The sequence below is a fragment of the Cardiocondyla obscurior genome, linkage group LG26, assembly GCF_019399895.1.
Source record: "Cardiocondyla obscurior isolate alpha-2009 linkage group LG26, Cobs3.1, whole genome shotgun sequence".
Taxonomy (NCBI): Eukaryota; Metazoa; Arthropoda; class Insecta; order Hymenoptera; family Formicidae; genus Cardiocondyla; species Cardiocondyla obscurior.
The window spans coordinates 759,162-775,967 of record NC_091889.1 but is presented as its reverse complement, the minus strand read 5'-3'; the positions used below and the strand labels follow the sequence as shown (position 1 = coordinate 775,967).

At 36.9% G+C, this 16,806-nt stretch overlaps 4 protein-coding genes across 5 annotated transcripts; 2 read left to right on the top strand and 2 right to left on the bottom strand.

The window, feature by feature from the left end:
* Positions 1–25: 25 nt before the first annotated feature.
* On the top strand, positions 26–7,829 carry Coq6 (ubiquinone biosynthesis protein COQ6, mitochondrial). Its single transcript, XM_070672595.1, has 8 exons — positions 26–258; positions 567–757; positions 872–1,111; positions 6,115–6,222; positions 6,337–6,399; positions 6,670–6,980; positions 7,175–7,457; positions 7,545–7,829. The coding sequence occupies exons 1-8, from the start codon at positions 63–65 to the stop codon at positions 7,584–7,586; spliced, it is 1,434 nt and encodes a 477-aa protein (XP_070528696.1). The 5' UTR covers positions 26–62; the 3' UTR covers positions 7,587–7,829.
* On the bottom strand, positions 1,108–5,273 carry Pyx (transient receptor potential channel pyrexia). The gene is made up of 6 exons (XM_070672578.1): positions 4,628–5,273; positions 4,260–4,558; positions 3,990–4,172; positions 3,558–3,843; positions 2,974–3,351; positions 1,108–2,758 (listed from the first exon to the last, which is right to left on the bottom strand). The coding sequence occupies exons 1-6, from the start codon at positions 4,739–4,741 to the stop codon at positions 1,187–1,189; spliced, it is 2,832 nt and encodes a 943-aa protein (XP_070528679.1). The 5' UTR covers positions 4,742–5,273; the 3' UTR covers positions 1,108–1,186.
* A 199-nt stretch (positions 7,830–8,028) lies between the features above and the next one.
* On the top strand, positions 8,029–8,761 carry Ox (ubiquinol-cytochrome C reductase complex subunit oxen). Its single transcript, XM_070672619.1, has 2 exons — positions 8,029–8,302; positions 8,619–8,761. Exons 1-2 carry the CDS (start codon positions 8,165–8,167, stop codon positions 8,655–8,657), a joined length of 177 nt encoding a protein of 58 aa, XP_070528720.1. The 5' UTR covers positions 8,029–8,164; the 3' UTR covers positions 8,658–8,761.
* A 79-nt stretch (positions 8,762–8,840) lies between these two features.
* Positions 8,841–16,740, bottom strand: LOC139111930 (uncharacterized). 2 transcript variants are annotated; one of them, XM_070672579.1, is made up of 15 exons: positions 16,568–16,740; positions 15,629–15,807; positions 15,330–15,512; positions 14,989–15,202; positions 14,621–14,838; positions 14,356–14,541; positions 13,992–14,142; positions 13,553–13,758; positions 10,800–10,865; positions 10,507–10,689; positions 10,199–10,412; positions 9,786–10,000; positions 9,514–9,708; positions 9,264–9,402; positions 8,841–9,180 (listed from the first exon to the last, which is right to left on the bottom strand). In XM_070672579.1, exons 1-15 carry the CDS (start codon positions 16,581–16,583, stop codon positions 9,026–9,028), a joined length of 2,520 nt encoding a protein of 839 aa, XP_070528680.1. In that variant the 5' UTR covers positions 16,584–16,740; the 3' UTR covers positions 8,841–9,025. The 2 variants fall into 2 exon arrangements, with proteins under 2 accessions (XP_070528680.1, XP_070528681.1); XM_070672580.1 differs by having other exon boundaries at positions 10,800–10,861; positions 13,552–13,758; positions 16,568–16,739.
* Positions 16,741–16,806: the final 66 nt, after the last annotated feature.

Genomic DNA, 16,806 nt, shown 5'->3' with positions numbered 1-16,806 from the left:
GACAAATGCAGTCGAATCGAGCCGTCAGTTGGTACTGCACTCGCTCGGTGCAGAAGTGCAAAATGGCAGCTCTTCGAGAGACTTGCTTGACGTGCCGGTTGATTTTCACATCGCTGTCGCGGAATCGCGAGCGTGCAGTTTCAGCTGCGAGTGCGGCATCGACGAGGAGCTACTCGACCGCAGCAGAAAATGAAAAGACGTACGACGTTATCGTCGCCGGAGGCGGTATGGTCGGCACGACGTTGGCGTGCGCTTTAGGTTAGTTTCTTATAAATTTTATTCACGTACCTGTGGATAGCAGATGGTAAAAAAGAGATTTATTTTGAATTGAACACAAAATTAAATAGCAGTCGCCTAATCTAAGACGTTTTCAGTTATTTATTTGTTTTCAAAGATTTCTCTAAGCTTACCACGTCTCACTTTAACTGATGGATCTTTTTTTTTTTTTTTTTTCTTTCGTATTTATTTTAAAGAAAATTTTTGAGCGACAACCTCTGTATATCAAGGTTTCGTTTAGCTTTCTAAATGTAAAGCATATAAGGCAAATATATATATGTTTGTTGCAGCAAATAATCAGAAATTAGCAGGCAAAAAGATCTTACTTTTAGAAAGCAGTGTTAAACAGGAATACATACCTCAGGAACAATATTCCAATCGAGTTGTTGCATTGAATCAGCAAACTCGTACTTTATTGTCCAGCATAGGAGCATGGAAGCACATAGAGGCAATCCGTTGTTCTCCAGTACAAAAAATGCAGGTAATCCTTTTCATTTTCTTTTTGTTATTTTAAAATTAATTGCCATTGAGACTATTAAATTGAATAATAATTTTTATTTACAATTGTCGATTAAAAAAAATTTATTTTTACTAGGTGTGGGAGACATGCTCGGACGCTATGATAACTTTCAATGAAGATTTGTTATCTAACAATTTAGCCTACATAGTCGAAAATGATCTCCTGCTGCACGCGGTCAACAAGCAGCTCTTCGAAAAGGAAAACGTTACTATGATTTACAAATCTAAGATCGCCGACGTAAAATCTCCGAAATCGTCCACGGACTTTGTCACCGTACAGCTGCAATCTGGAGAGCAGTACAAGACCAGATTATTGGTGAGAAATAAGTAAAGCTACATTTATATAATTTGCAAAGTATACACATGTACATATTGTTGTTAAAAAAAACAATTATTTTAAATGAGTCGACGTATCCAAGTCTTTAGCGATACTTTCTACTTTATCAATCAAATTATCGAGCCTCCCGCTAATTGTGTAGGAACATTTTTTCAATTCGTTTGCCAGCTCGTTCAGCTGCTGCTGATTGCTTTCATTGCTATACATTCTACTAAGTCTCGTGTGACTCGTGTCTGCAATTGAGTTTGTATTTGCGTTTCCATTACGCAACAACAGCGGTGCACTGCCTTTAATTGTCGCTCGCCGCGTTTTTCTTTCACTGACTAAACGATATGTCGCTCGAATGAGATCGCGTGGTAAACGTCTCTCGCGCGGATCGTTCGGCCGAATGTGCAGGGCGCAGTGATACGGGGGATGTAATAGCAAAGCACCCCTCCTGCACGCTTGTATCAGTCTGTATGGCGGAGCGTGATCCAAGAGTTTAGAAAACAGCATATTCTCGAAATGAGCCACGAGCTCGGCACGACGCACTAAACGATCAAGGCCGGCGCATCTACGTAACTCCTGGATATCCGACACGGCCAGGCCGACCATTAAGTTTGTCAAAATTACTGTCACTAGAATAACGAAGCCGAGAAGCATCAAGTGGGCCGTCCCGGGATATTCGAGCGGCGCTGATTTGTCGAAGAAGACGTCCTCGAACTCGAGCTCACCCGACATCATAATCACAGTCTTTAGTAGACTGACTAATGGATCGGCGAATGATTTATAATTCTTGTGCAGTACGCTAAAGCCAAGGGAGAAGCCGACTATTAGGCAAATGTAGGCTGCGAGAAACTTGAAGAAATTAATGGACACTTGAGTAAACATCTGTATATAGATGCCGAACATGGGAAAGCGACCGACCACTATCATCAACTCGATCCATACTAGCAGGACACCCAGGGCAGCGACGTGATGCTGCCAAGTATATTCCGACGGAATTAGAATAATGCCAGATGCCATTATCACGCTCCATTGTAGCCAGTTCTCCCAGCGTTTGGCATAGCTGCAGATCCCGTGGGCGACTTGAAAGAACTCTTTGCAGGCAAGAACACAAGTGAGTCCCAATACCGGCCAGAGGAAAACATTACTGAGCCGCTTTATTTCCCAAAGATACGTTGCCCCGACGTAACCGGTGAAGAGGACAACGAAGATCGAATGAAACATTAGGCTAAGCAGGAAGAACTTCCGAATACGCAGCCATTTGAGATAGAGAAAGCTCTCGCACAGCGGATGCTTCAGCACGTGGCCTTGACCAACTTCCACCAGGCAGAGCATCAGATCCGTCTCGCCGCGGCCGCCTGGCACCAACGGTCGGAAGTCCAGTCGCAGCTCGCAGTCTACGTCACCCAGTTCGTGATCGTGCAGCGAGATCGCTTGGTCGAGACGCGCCACAAAGCGTGACAGTACGTCCGGAGTGCGGCGTATAATAAAGCTAAGGGCAGTAATGCCACCCTTGGTGCGCGCCGTTACGTCGGCGCGATTCGACAGCAGCATGACCACCGTGGGCGAACTCTCGTTCAAAGCTGCGATATGCAACGGCGTATAGCCAAACTTATCCGCTTTGTTGACCGACGCACCTGCCTTTTAAAGAAAGAAAACTTTCTGTTATTTTTATATTATATTTTTTATCATCTCCGTTTATTTTTTCGCAAATTTTTTTTTTTTTTAATGTATATGACAAATAATTGATTTAATTCTTTTTATTAACGTTTACATTAAAAATTATATTGAGATAATTTTTATTCCGATTGAAAAGGTATTTTAATTTAATTAAGAAAAATCTTTGAACTACGAACCTGTATTAAAGTCTTGACTAATTCACCGCTTCTTAATGCTTTCGCAACTGCGGCATGTAGAGGAGTTCGCCCATCGTCGTCTTCTACGTTGACTTTTGCACCGGCATTTATTAATACATCTAACGTTTCTGCGGATTGAGCAAGCACTGCTAAATGTATCGCAGTCTGACCGCGCGAATTCTTTGCTTCCAAAGCCGCACCAGCATTCAGCAGTAGCCTAGTACATTCAACATTTCCTTCTTCGGCTGCTAAATGCAAAGGTGTTGATCTCGCAACTCCCAATTGTACTCTTACATCTGCTCCGTGACTCAATAATAATTTGGTGCAGCGCACATTACCCAAACTAGCCGCAACGTGTAAAGGTGTTTCCGTATAAACCTGCAAATATATTATATTAATTTACTGCAGAAATTTTTGCTCGAATCTTGAATTTATCGTTCACTACTGTTACATTAAAAATCTGATTATCGATTTATCACCTTCTACATACAATTATTTTCATAAAATTTTACTTTGAAAATTACTTTTTAGATTAGATGTTACCTCCCCACCGAATTCTTAACATAATCGTGATAAAGAAGCACCTGTGGATTATTAGAACAAGCACCTGCTTGCAGTAGAGCTTCAACGCAATCCTCGGCGTTATTTAGCACGGCATAGTGAAGCGGACTTTTGGTAGACAATCCGGCGTCTACGTTCGCGCCCGATTTGATTAGGCATTTAACTGTAGCGACGCAACCCGCGGCGGCGGCACAATGCAAGGGGGTGTATTTCTTTCCGAAGTCCCATTTGTGCGGATCAGCTCCGTGCTTCAGTAATTCTTCCACAAGTTTCACAGAGGCGGCGCAAGCCGCCAGATGTAACGGTGTTCTGGAATATAAGAATTTTATTTTCTAAAAATTACAGTTGAAGATTCGCTTAAATAATGTAAATTAAGATATGATAGAATCGGACAGCTTTTAAAGTATTTAATGATTTCAGGATGTGATATCTGACTATCGCAGATCGATATATACCTTCCATCGCGATCGCTCGCAGAAACTGGCGCGCCTTTGTCCAGCAAGACTCTTGCAATTTCTACGTGGCCCAACCAACTAGAAGTCAATAGGCACGTATCAGGCCATTCTACAAGTAGTTGGCCCGGAGACGCTGCAGCTGCTGCCCCGTTTTCGCTATCCAACAGAGCCCTTTGCCTAAATCTGCACGGATAAGGTCACTCTCATTTTTCATTTTTATTTTAACGCAAGTTGCAGATGTGCAATCGTGCATTTTATTATTGTTATTACCCGTTCGCGAATGTAGACAACGAGATCTTGCGGTGCCTGCAATCCACCACTTTGTTGAGAGTCAAGCATTTGAATTCATCTAAAACTTTTTGTAGGGCGTCATCTTGAAGAGAAGGAATCAGAGAAAGGGCGACTTCGCCTCCTGGAAGATTCATTAGCGCCGTTTCAATTTCCTCTTTGCTCCAAGGTTGCTCTTGTGTCATTGGTGACGTCGGGATGTGGCAGGTGACAGAATCTGAACTATTTTCGGAGGAAATTCCGCCGTTATCGAGTTCGCTCATCCAAATGTTTTCATGCTCCTAAATTCGATACAACATGATTAAAGAAGCATTGAAAGATCTTAGTCGATTATTATTCTTTTTACTGACCTTCGTCACAATAGACGGCGTGCCGTTGTTAATTGCTTCCATCTTCGATGCTTCTCGTGTTAAACGACTGCCGGAGAGTCTTTCGAAAAAGTTCCTCTTACCGGGACTCGACATAGTCGACTCCTCCTTTGAGCTACCGATGAATTAATTTAAGATGCATAAATGAATGCTACAAATGATTACCGATGCTATCAATGTAATCACGTATGATTGATGCAAAACTTGGATGGGAAGATTTTTTTTTTCCTCTCAATTAATTCAGTGCCATTCTCGTAACGACGCATTAATACCAGTGCACAAGTCCACAATGATGTGCTTATCGCCTGACGAATGCTGTTTTGCGTCTATTAATTTTACGACCAATAACGGGTAGTAAAAGGCAACTTGTTAGACCGGTTGATGAGCGATCTTTTTGACATTGTAGGCTGGATAGTTTCTTAATGTACGTCCATCCTTCACTCTTGCTCGCTAATACTGAAGTACACTTAGTCGACTCTTTCTGTTCCGGCTTTCTGTATATCTCACGATACCCACATGTGTTTATAAAACAGTGTTATATATTTAGCTTCTATTAATCTCCAGCGGTTCTCTTACGCCGGCGTAAATCTGGCATGTTTCAACGATAGAGAAAGAAAAAAAGAAAATCCCAGACCGCAGATTCTTTCCCTGTTGCTTTTTTTTTCCGGCGGAAATAATTGTCTTATCAACGGACTCTGGTAATTCCATGCATAAACATTTTCAGTGGGAATTTGATCGACGTGTTAACTAACGTCATTCGACGAAAGCCTCATCTTGACGATATCTTTTTCCTCCTACAATTAATTTTCCATTAATTAAAAAAAAAAAAAAACTTAAAGATCGAGTTTCAAAGCAATTTATTTATTAAGGTCAATCAACATAAGACGTTTATAAAAGATAACTCGGGTCTGCTTTGGTTTTTATAAAAAATGTTGAAGAATAAATTAATAATCTTAATAAGAGAAAATCGTATAAAACTTATCAGTGACATAATATCAATGAAAAATAATAAAATAAATGTCAAATAAAATAAGAAATAAGTTTACGTTATCCTCGATGCGGTATTTAATATAGTAATTGGTAATACAGTTAATTGTAAATAATTATAAAATATTCGCGTGAAATATTCGGTTATTATATTGAAATATAAATAGTCCTTTATGCGGGTAATATTTGCAGATTTGTGTATACACGAAGAGGCGTTTACGACGGGAAACAAGTACGAGACGTTAACCACTCGGTGCAGACGATTTCCAACATCTCCGCTGAAATCTGGAACGGCACTGACGTTATTTTCGTACGCGCTTGTAAATCTTGAGCATTGCTCACTTGTCGCGACGCGGGCTATCCGCATCATCTTCGTGCTAATCCAATAATCTTTGTAACAATGTTTATAATTTTACTTCTGAGACCCCAGTTATCTTCATGCGTAACGAGTCAGAATAAATAATGCTTTGGATATGTTCCAGGTGGGTGCCGACGGCGTTAATTCGATGGTGAGAAAGGCGATGGGTGTAATTTATCTCAATTGGCAATACAATCAGTTAGGGATCGCCGCGACTCTCAAGCTGTCCGAGGTAATATTTCTCTTGTAAGACGATATAGAGTAATAATAAAAAAAAAACAAAAGTTACTTACATCTCAGAAGACTTATACGCCGCTAAGTTATATTTATTATTAATTGATTTCAGCCCACAGAGAACATTGTCGCTTGGCAGAGGTTTCTTCCAACAGGAACTATAGCAATACTTCCGGTAACTCATTATGCTTTGTCAATTACTAATTTAATCTTTCACATCCAAAAAAAACGCCTGAATATCTAAAAAAAAAAAAAAATATTGCGGAAACAACCAAATCAATGAAATAAAATAAGAATGTTACTCTGCGTTCAGGTTTTAACAATATTTGAAATGGATGTTTAATGCATCAAATTAAAATAATTAAATTTAAATTATTTCTGAAATAGAATAAAGATTAATAAATTTATTTATGACAATCGTTAATAATTCTGAATTTTCTAACAGTTGACAGATACTCTTAGTTCCCTCGTGTGGTGCGTAACGAGCGAGAAGGCGAAGGACTTGATGAAACTCTCGGAAGAGGAGTTTGTTGACAGAATAAATGAGGCGTTCTGGCGAATCTATCCGAAAAGTAATATTGTCGAAACCGGAATGCATGGATTTCACTGGCTGCTCTCGAAGCTTGCTCTGAAGACTAATAGATCCAAACAAATGCCACCGTCTGTAGTGAATATCGTTGAGGGATCACGAGCTGCGTTTCCCTTAGGTTTTGGCCATGCTTCATCTTACGTTCAACCAGGGATGGTGTTAATTGGGTAAGACAATTTCTGATTTCAGGAATCATAACTCGGCTAATAATAATCTGAGCTAAAACGCATAAGAGTTCGAAACAAATAATAATCTTAAGAAAAATTTAAGTTATTATAATTAAACTTTAAACTTTTAATTGCATAATATAGCAAGTGGTACGTTTGTTTTTAATTTTTTAATTATTTTTACGCGTTTTAAGGGACGCTGCACATCGAGTTCATCCTTTGGCGGGTCAAGGAGTAAATCTGGGCTTTGGAGACGTGACGGAGCTGACGCAGATCCTCGCCGAGGCAACTGAGAACGGCAGTCATCTTAATGATCTGCACTATTTGCGAATGTATGAAACATCGAGGCAACGTCACAACGTACCAATGATGCTCGCTATCGATAGTTTCTACAGGTTCTATCAATATACCGCGTCACCCATTGTTCTTGGTAGAAGCATAGGGTTACAATTAGTGGATGCTGTGCCACCAATTAAGGTAACGAAAATCGCATAAATACATATATTTTTTAAAGAGCACTATTTTTTATGTAATATTAACTAAAGTATGATTCTTTTTTTTTAGAAATTGTTAATGCAACAAGCTGCAGGAAATAAGATTTTTTAAAAATGTTAATTACAATGTAAATAATTTAGATAATATAATATAATGCTAATAATATTTTCAATTATACCGGTTAATATTTAATTAACATTTTACCGTACGAGACGAGTTACCCACTGTTATATACTGTTACCGTTAACACGTCTCGTATGTATATCTAGTAATATGTATATTACACATTACTTTCAGCTGTAAGATTGTATTCTTTTTTATACATACATATATGTATATGTACATGATTTTGTACTTATTGTGTAGTAATATTTTTTTAAAAACATTGATTCACATCTTTTTTTTAGGTTTTAATTGCATAATATGTAACAATATTATACGTTAAAAATATAATAAGTACCAAATTCTGCGCTCCTATAGGCTAAACTCTTTTACGCAATGTTGGATGCGTTTCTGAATGCTATTCCGTTTTTTAGTAGTCTGTGTCGTATGTGCACTGCATAAAGTCTATGGTTCGAACACTTCGAACAGTTTTGACTTGGCAATAAGAAGAAGATTACGTCGATTGTTCTGTGAACTCGCAAGCATTTTTCTGCAAGAAAAGAAGGAAGAAACTAAATACGCAAAAGATGGTATTCGGTACGTTGTACAAATCTCTTTTCCGACGTACATCTACGTTCACAGTTACCGTTTTAGTCGCCGCTTTCGTATTTGAAAGGGCATTTGATATGGCTTCAAATCAGATTTTCGATAGTATTAACAAAGGGGTAAGTGGTCCACCGTATTTTCCACCGTCTTTTTTTTTGTCTTCAACATTGCAACTTTTATTCGCCGCCCAAATCTCTGTATTTTCGATTGAGGTTAAGAAATCAAAGTGAGGTTAAGGGTACGCGAAAAACATTTGATCGATACTATAAAGCAATACCTTCTTTAAAAAAATATCGAGTAATAAAAAAACTTTTGTCATATATTTTAATATAATTTAACACATTATGAGGAAATTGGACGCTTTAACTTGTCTTTTAACATCTGAACGAAATATGAATGTTGATTACATAATAAAACATCTCTCATCTATTTCAGAAACAATGGAAAGACATTAAACACAAATATGAGAATTGAATGGGATGCTTTAGAAACAATATGGGTTAGATATATATGTATATATACACATGTATGTTCTACATTTGGAAGTGTAAATAAATTAGAAATTATGTGAATTGTCATTAGTTTACTCAATTTTTGTCACTAATTTTTCCTGGTTATTGCATATACCTATATTATAGATATAATAAGATAAAAAAGTTGATGTGCCTATCTCATATTTATTAAGAATATTATTAATTTGTATATATAAAGAAGTAAACAAATATTCTGTAGTAACAGAAACGTCACTTTGTAACAGAAAGTAGTATTATATATGATAGTCTTACATTTCAAGTACATTTTTGGAGTATAAAAACAATTGTAAATGAGTATTAAGCTTATTTTTAAGCAGAGTTTATAGAATTTCCTGCATCAGGACCTATATAACGACCAGCAAAGAGGGTCTCGCTAGTTAAAATATCAACAATAGTAAAGATAAAAGGTCTATTTGCTATGAAAGTCACCGCCATGTTAGCCATCAGTGGTACAACAGTAAGTTCTGTAATTTAAATACTGTTAGCTCGATGATCTATAAGCTGCAGTGCAGCGAAAAAATTGTTATTAAATTGCAACGTTGATTACCTGTCACTGCAGCAGCAATGGTCCCCTTTTCGTCAACTTCTATTTTAGCATTTTGAATTATATTTTCTACTCGTAAATATTCATTAGATATGACTCCAGTGAAATTTGCCGCTGGACTGAAAATGTCTTGTACCCCCATCTAAAGCAGAAAACAATCTTTAATTTGATTCAACTATTTAAATAAAAAAAAAGTTTAATTATTTACATTGTACATATATTAATAATTAAATGCCGTATTATGAATACTTACGCGTATTAAGGGTGCCTGTAAATCTAGTTTGCTCTGAATGCTAAATCGTGGGATAGAAAGCACTAGTTCAGTTTCATTTAGATTATTCAGCACCGTTTTTATTGGCACATACGACAGATCTTTGGATAAAGTGACGAGATTCGGATCGCTGTCCTGATGAGATGGAAGAAATATCAGCATAGACGTCCTGCGATTCTAAAATATCACATAAATTTTTTGTAGAAGCGCCAATGTTTTCGCATTTATCGATGACGTAAAAAATATAATCTTACCGAGTACGGTATTTCCACCACGTCAGTGTCAAGAGAAGGTATGTATCCATATCGATACTTGGAAGTATTTTCCATCATAGGAACGTCTTGACAGCCCTTGTAAGGAACGTGGAAGCATCGTACACGCGTGGCATGCCTATCGAAAGACTTGAACCATAATCCTTTAAAGTACAAGGTCGAAGTTAACAGCATCTGCGTCTCGCTGCTAAGAGCACCTAAAATAAAAGAATTGCGATAAAGTATCTTTAAATCGGTAAGAATCAGGGTCGGCTTTAATGAACGGAGATGTAGAAAATAATCCTTTATTTCATTCGATTAATTCTTTCTTCCCCGAAAAAAAAAAATTCAAAATTATTCGTTCGGAAGAAGAGAAAGGATCGTTTCTTATTCTTAATAAAAATGAAATTAAATACCAGGCTGAATAATCGATTGGATGTTATCCTTTGTGTTTTCACGAACCCAGGCATTGATGCGGCTGGCTGCGTCGTTCGTATCTCTGAAGTTCAATTGCCGACTATCGGCTCCGTAATAATTGTACAAGGCAGTTAAATAATTATTAGATACCGCGAGAGCCGTATTGGTCCATAAGCGCGTCGCCACGTTGATTTCCGTGCCATTTTCGTGGCTCTAAAAAAATAACACAAAAATAGTGTGAGAAACAAAGTCGGGCAAATTTATGTCCGAAGCTTAAGTCGATTGAAATATGCGTATACGTATATACTTTTAAAGGTATAAGACTGCGTCTCGCTGCAGTCCTGATGATGTCTATCTCTGGCGGTAGTCTCAAAACTGCAAGAAGCTCCTGTTGTGTCCGACCACCCGTGCCTTCCACCAGACTCGCAAGGGCGATTTTCGCGCTAGTAGGAGATAGGACCAGATTACCCTCGACGTTCTCGTTTACTTTCTACGATCGTTATCACACAAAATTTTCGTATGAAACATTTTTACATCTTATTTTTATGCCTCAAGAGCGCAAAATAAATGTCTCTCTTTGCGTAAGAAAAATGTCCTCACCTGCAGAAGCTCAACGTTGAAGAAGGAGTATCGGTCCTCGGTACTGAGAGCAGCTGGAACTCCTACCAGGAAAATCGCATATAATTTATCGCAAGATACGATTATGCGCTCGTACGTATAATACGTTAATTACTGCTTATTCTAGACGTCCTGGATTTTCCATCGTTGCGATCGGACCGCTGATTACCCACTCGTAAATTTCAAGCGTAAAAAAAAAAATAGCCGTGAAAATAATTGACGAAAATAATGGATAGAACAGCGATCGTATCGTAACGATCACGTCACACGAGTGATCGGAGTATCGAGAAGAATTTTCCTCGTTCGACAAGCATCGACAAAAATTCCATTTACATTCGAGCATTCGAAATAACTAGCGGAGATAGGAAAGGACGATAACTAATCGGGAACTAATCGTGAGGAACGCTGACAAGTGAGTGACTTTAACGAGTGTCTTGCCAGCGATGACGTAATCGCAGAAAATCCGGCTCGATAAATATAGGACTTTAATTGAGAGGCAAACGAATTCCGAGATAATTGAGGTACCTGTATATCCATTTGGCCTACGCGCGAGCAAAATACTTGCTGTCCAAAAAGCAAGAACGAAAGGACCTTGAGAGAATTGAACCGCGAAAGATTATGCCGCAGTTAGCCGTAAAGTGAAGAAAAAAAAAGAGCGTCGTCTATAGACCTGAAGGCACTAATTAATAATAAATAAAAAAAAAAACGATTTCAACCCTCGACGATAAAGTCCTTTCGTCGTTACGTCAATCTCGTCGTCATTGTCAGATGACCGTAAAAAGATACGAAGGAAAAAAAAAAAAATGTCCGAGCGTAATCTGTAAACGATACCTGCGAGAAGATACCAGGAGATCCACAGCGGCAGTGACGACATCCTCGCAAATTCGCAATGCGAGCCACATACGTGGCGCGGACTGACACGCTCGAATATGTATTTCGCTCTCGGCGAGGCAGATGAGGATGAATATAACGGAAACATAGATCGTCGGCGGCCGCTAAAAGTTAAACTTCCGGCAAGGAGTTAGGTATCCCCCACTTAATGACTGGATTTTGCCTCATTATCATCTCTACGTGATGTAAAACCTTACTACGCTCCGACGCGCTGACAAATCACCGCTCGCGAGGATATGCGCGTAACATCGCGATACACAATAAAGATGACACGTACAAAATTAAAAGGAACTACTCGGCGAATAAAGCGGGAATAATAGAACGAACTATCTCTTCGATCGAATTTTATTCAGCCACCCTGACATAATTATCTGATGAAACTGATTGCGCCGATGAAAATGAGCGGGTTCAGGGTTGATGGGAGCAACGAACGAGAATTGGATGTATGCAATGAATACAGTAATGCTATAGCAGATAAAAAGTAATTACAAATAATCTAAACTAACGATAAATAACGGTACCGAATTGTGACAAATGAAATTAATTAATTGCCCGTTACGTTCCTCTGCGATTGTATACTTCGCTCCTCAAAAATTCGCACGGATTGAGATTGGATAGAAATTTAAATTAATCAAAAGAGGAAAAATCAATATCCTCAATATCTCTGTGTCGTGTACAGGCTCCGCAAACGAAGCGTAATCCGCCTTACCTTGGAATTACGTAAGCCAAATATATCGCAGATTTTTTTAAATATATATATACATATTACTTTTGGATGTAAGAATATTTTAAATAGTTTAAATGCTTTGAAAAAAAATTTGCAGCAAAAAGCGCATAATGGTTAATACGTATATTTAAATAAAGATATATATTTTAGTATATAAGTAAAAAATTACTAAATAAAGAGATACAGAGAGAGAAAGAAAGAGAGAGAGAGAGAGAGAATAAAAACAATAGAAAAGACTGATAACAACAACGTAAATCCGACAAGCGGAAAAAGCTTGTGAAAGTAGTTTTGCCTTGGAATTTCCGCTCACTATTTCTATCCGCGAGCATCATTGGGAATGCCCCATCAGAACTTTATAATGTTTACGATCGCGTTGCGATAGAGGTACAACTCTCGGTCAAAATGAAAGCAAACAATTCACGGAATACAATAATTATCGATATGGATATATAGCGAATCAACCGCGATTAGCAATGACGTCAATAGTTGTAAAAATTTGTTGGCGTTACGTCTTATCACGCGTAACGATAGCTTACATTTGATAAGCAAATTGAGAGAAAATCCAAGGAAAAGTAATTAATCTTTCAAAATTAGTAATTAGTTTTACTACTAATTAATGGTTAATTAAGTCCTTGATTTGGTAATTTACAACACGTGTTGTTATTGTCTTAATACAAGTAATAAATAATATATGTAACATAAAATTACTGGAAAAATATTATATTTAATTTAGGAATAATTATAAACTTTTAATTACGTCTATTAAAACGAAATTACCCAATCATGCAATGTATTAATATATTCCTATAAATGCTAATTATATTCTTTCATCAAAATTTAGAATACATTTTACGTACACAAAGTATGCTATCTCAAAACACTTTGTCGAATTTCGACCTTTATCTTTATCAAGAATAATAGAAACAGAAAACAAGTGTATCGTAAAATTACATGCTATCTTGTTTTCTTTTCGTGGGTTTTAAGATATACGGTGAAAGATCTATTTAAAATAAGCTTGAAAAAAAAGAGGAACCCAGAATAGAACCGCATCAAAGTTACATTCCATTATAGTAGGCCCCACCTCATTAGTTATTAAACAATTTTATAATAATTTACCGGAATTGGGAGTTACATTCGGTGCATCCGGATTAAATCGCGATGGAAAATCCACAAATACTTTCCCCGTAGTCCCCGATGTATTCAAGGGATCCAGAACTCTGCCTACATAAAGGATGGTGCCAGTAGTTTCGTCTTCGATGTAAAACACGAACGGATGATTGGCGTGGAATGTGCCCTCTTCTATCTTATTTCCAATTTGTATCTCTATGCAAAGATAAGAATATGTAAATGCCAATAAAAGAAAGATAGTCACAAGTGACAGATAACATTTTGAACGAAAGATGAAAAAATTTAAAGCTTAATTCGATAAAAGAAATAATTCGAAAATAACCCAAAATTTTGTAAAGATCACGTAGGTGCGAAATATATGTTAATTTACTTGAACTAACACTAACGTGTATAAGTGTAATTTAATTTTCAAAATTACGTATATATACCTGTTGCAGCATAAGCAGTCGTTCCATTTTCGTTTACTTCTATTCCACATTTATGCACTATATCGGATACGCGCAAATGTTTGGAAATTCGTCTCGTTTTTGCTATACCTGTCAAGAGTGCAGTATCATCGAAAATATCGCGAATACCAAGCTATTAAAAAATAAATAAGTATGTTAGCACATCCATATCATATACAATAATTATTTCTAATTGTGAAATTTAAGATTAAAAAAAAAAAGAAAAAGAAAAATTTTATGCGTAACCGCAATAACAATTTCAACTCTATTAGTCGTTATTAATGACTTTTTAACACATATTATTTTATATTTTCAAGTATTATGTAATAATGTGTGAATAAATTACTTGGCGCAAAGTTTTTTCTAGATGGCTCGTGAACTCGAACTTGAATCTCGGAATCCAAACGTCGATGGGTAATTCTTGCATGGACCACACATCTCTCGCCAGGGTGAACGGATTAATTTCGCTGACAATATGATTTACGCCTGTCAGGGTGTGCGGCAAGATAATGTACATGGCAAATTTCGAACCCTAAAAATTGTACATCTCATGACTTCGGGATGTAATTAGTAAAGATTAAATTGTAAACCAAGAGAATATTTATACGCACGTCATACGGAATCCGTAGAATTTTCGCATCGAGCCTGGACGATTCCGCATAATAAAATCTACCGACGGTATGCATATATGGCACGTTTACACTTTGATTAACGTTTATGTGAAATTTGGCATTTTGAGTGTTCTCAAGTGCAAAGTACTTACGACGCCAGGCACTTTTAAAGAACAATCCATTCACAATCAACATTATAGAGTCCTCCAAACTCTTCTCTAAAACAAGACAAACGTAATAAACGAATATTTTTAAATTACAACATTAAAAATTAAAAACGCCTCTTTAATTGATAATATTATAATTATGTCATCAGACTTGGAGTATAAAACATGAATCAATAAGTCAAGATAGCTCGGTAAACTTACCGTCGTCTATCATTTTTTCAATGTATCCCTGTGTAATATTATTGACCCAAGAATTAACTTTCGTCGCGATTGCGTGCGCGTCAGACAAATTATCATTGATCACATCGGTATTGTAAAAGGTTTTCACCGTTGCTGCGTAGCGTTGCCTAGCCAATATGTTATTGTCGATGTAAATGCGCGAACCAAAATTTAAAGTGTACGCAGAAGACGGGGCCTATAAATAAATCAATGTTACTTAATAAATTGGAAACACATGCGTGTATAAAAATACATACAACAATGTTAATGAGAACGTTCATTTTCACATGTTTACGAATTAATTAATTAATACATGACTTTACCTGCAGAGATTTTAGAATGTTATTAAATTTTTCTCGCGTAGCCAACTGGCTAATCGGAAGTTGCATGACTCTGGAAAGTTCGATTGCGGTTTGATCCTGTGCTCCCTCATAAAGAAGCACTAATGCTAATTTTATGGATATTGGCGACAGTAATATATTGCCATCATTTGCTTTACCCAGATTCTGAAAAAAAATGTTAAAAGATCTCTTTTAAAATGTCTTATATATTTAATTAAATTAGCTATATTGTTATTCCTGATAAATTTGCGAAAGGTATTATGTGATATAATCCCAAGTACCCTAAATAACGTCCAATCGAATACGGTGAAGCGTTCGCCTTGATAAGGCACAAAGTCTTCGTCATCTTCAGTTTGAGGATTGGTTCGTGAAGAAACGTTTGTCTGTGCTGGATTTTGCGTGACGGTACTCACACTTCTCTCAATAAAACTTACCGCGATTGCGAGGCACAGGAAACATTCTAAAATATATAATAAGATTTCTTCATATGCACATGGATAATTACATTCGGGAAAGAATTTTATTAATTGTTATAATAATAAAAATAATTTACGTTAGGATTAAATAAAGCGGAGTTAGAATTTTAGATATCTCGCAATACGACGGGAGTCTTTTTTAAATATTAAATTACTTTATTATACAGCAACAACTTTTCTTTTCACTAATGATCTTGCCATTGTTTGTAGAAATAATATATTTGTTTCCAAGAATTTTCTGCTACTATAAATTTGCCTCGTGATAAAAATTTCCGGTTTTTAACGGATGCATTGTGCATTATAATCGCGTCTTAAATACACATAAAAATATAAATATATATATATATATATATATATATATATAAATATATATATATACCACATAAATGCTTATCCAAACGGAAACACGGCATTTTTGTTGGCGGTCAGCAACCTCATTTGACAAACAAGATCTCGGACTTTTTATAGTCTTCGTAAAAGGAGAAACCTTCAAGGATCTCAACATTGGCCTTCGATCCAATTGCATCTTTTATTTTTACACTTTGCTTTCAAGTGTTTCTCTACGACGGATTCTTCGCCCGAGAGAATCGTTTTATCACAAAGATAATAAACTGGTATTTCATAATTTATTTGAAAACCGTACTTTCTGTACGACGGCACTTTTAGACTTTTAAATTCATTAAATATACAAAAAAAATATCAATATAATTTTTACAAATATCGAAATAAAAAGATCCTACTTACCCAATTGAAGTCGCATAATCGGTCGCTGCGCAATGATATAACCTGTTAGCTTCGATTTTTGCTAATGAAACTTTGCTAATTAACGTGATTTTCGATCTTTAATACTGGCGATAGACAGGCGAACGCTGTTGCGACGTGACCAGGGTACGGTTGTGATATCAAAACCGGTCAGCGTCTGACGATACGATTCAACGGATTATAGAGCCCATTCGCGAGAAGGAGTAGTAGTGGTAACGCAC

What these genes read in the sequence shown, in the direction of transcription:
- LOC139111930 (XM_070672579.1), bottom strand. An exon ending in CGAATGTAACTCCCAATTCC is followed by an intron (nt 10,866 to 13,552) that starts GGTAAATTATTA and finishes GCGATTTTCCTG; the next exon opens with GTAGGAGTTCCAGCTGCTCT. An exon ending in TACAGGCACCCTTAATACGC is followed by an intron (nt 9,403 to 9,513) that starts GTAAGTATTCAT and finishes TTTCTGCTTTAG; the next exon opens with ATGGGGGTACAAGACATTTT.
- Coq6 (XM_070672595.1), top strand. Translation starts at nt 63, where the DNA reads ATGGCAGCTCTTCGAGAGACTTGCTTGACGTGCCGGTTGATTTTCACA. An exon ending in CGACTCTCAAGCTGTCCGAG is followed by an intron (nt 6,223 to 6,336) that starts GTAATATTTCTC and finishes AATTGATTTCAG; the next exon opens with CCCACAGAGAACATTGTCGC. An exon ending in GAACTATAGCAATACTTCCG is followed by an intron (nt 6,400 to 6,669) that starts GTAACTCATTAT and finishes ATTTTCTAACAG; the next exon opens with TTGACAGATACTCTTAGTTC.
- Pyx (XM_070672578.1), bottom strand. Translation starts at nt 4,741, where the DNA reads ATGTCGAGTCCCGGTAAGAGGAACTTTTTCGAAAGACTCTCCGGCAGT. An exon ending in TTGTCTACATTCGCGAACGG is followed by an intron (nt 4,173 to 4,259) that starts GTAATAACAATA and finishes TTATCCGTGCAG; the next exon opens with ATTTAGGCAAAGGGCTCTGT. An exon ending in CTTGTTCTAATAATCCACAG is followed by an intron (nt 3,352 to 3,557) that starts GTGCTTCTTTAT and finishes ATATATTTGCAG; the next exon opens with GTTTATACGGAAACACCTTT.
- Ox (XM_070672619.1), top strand. Translation starts at nt 8,165, where the DNA reads ATGGTATTCGGTACGTTGTACAAATCTCTTTTCCGACGTACATCTACG. An exon ending in TCGATAGTATTAACAAAGGG is followed by an intron (nt 8,303 to 8,618) that starts GTAAGTGGTCCA and finishes CATCTATTTCAG; the next exon opens with AAACAATGGAAAGACATTAA.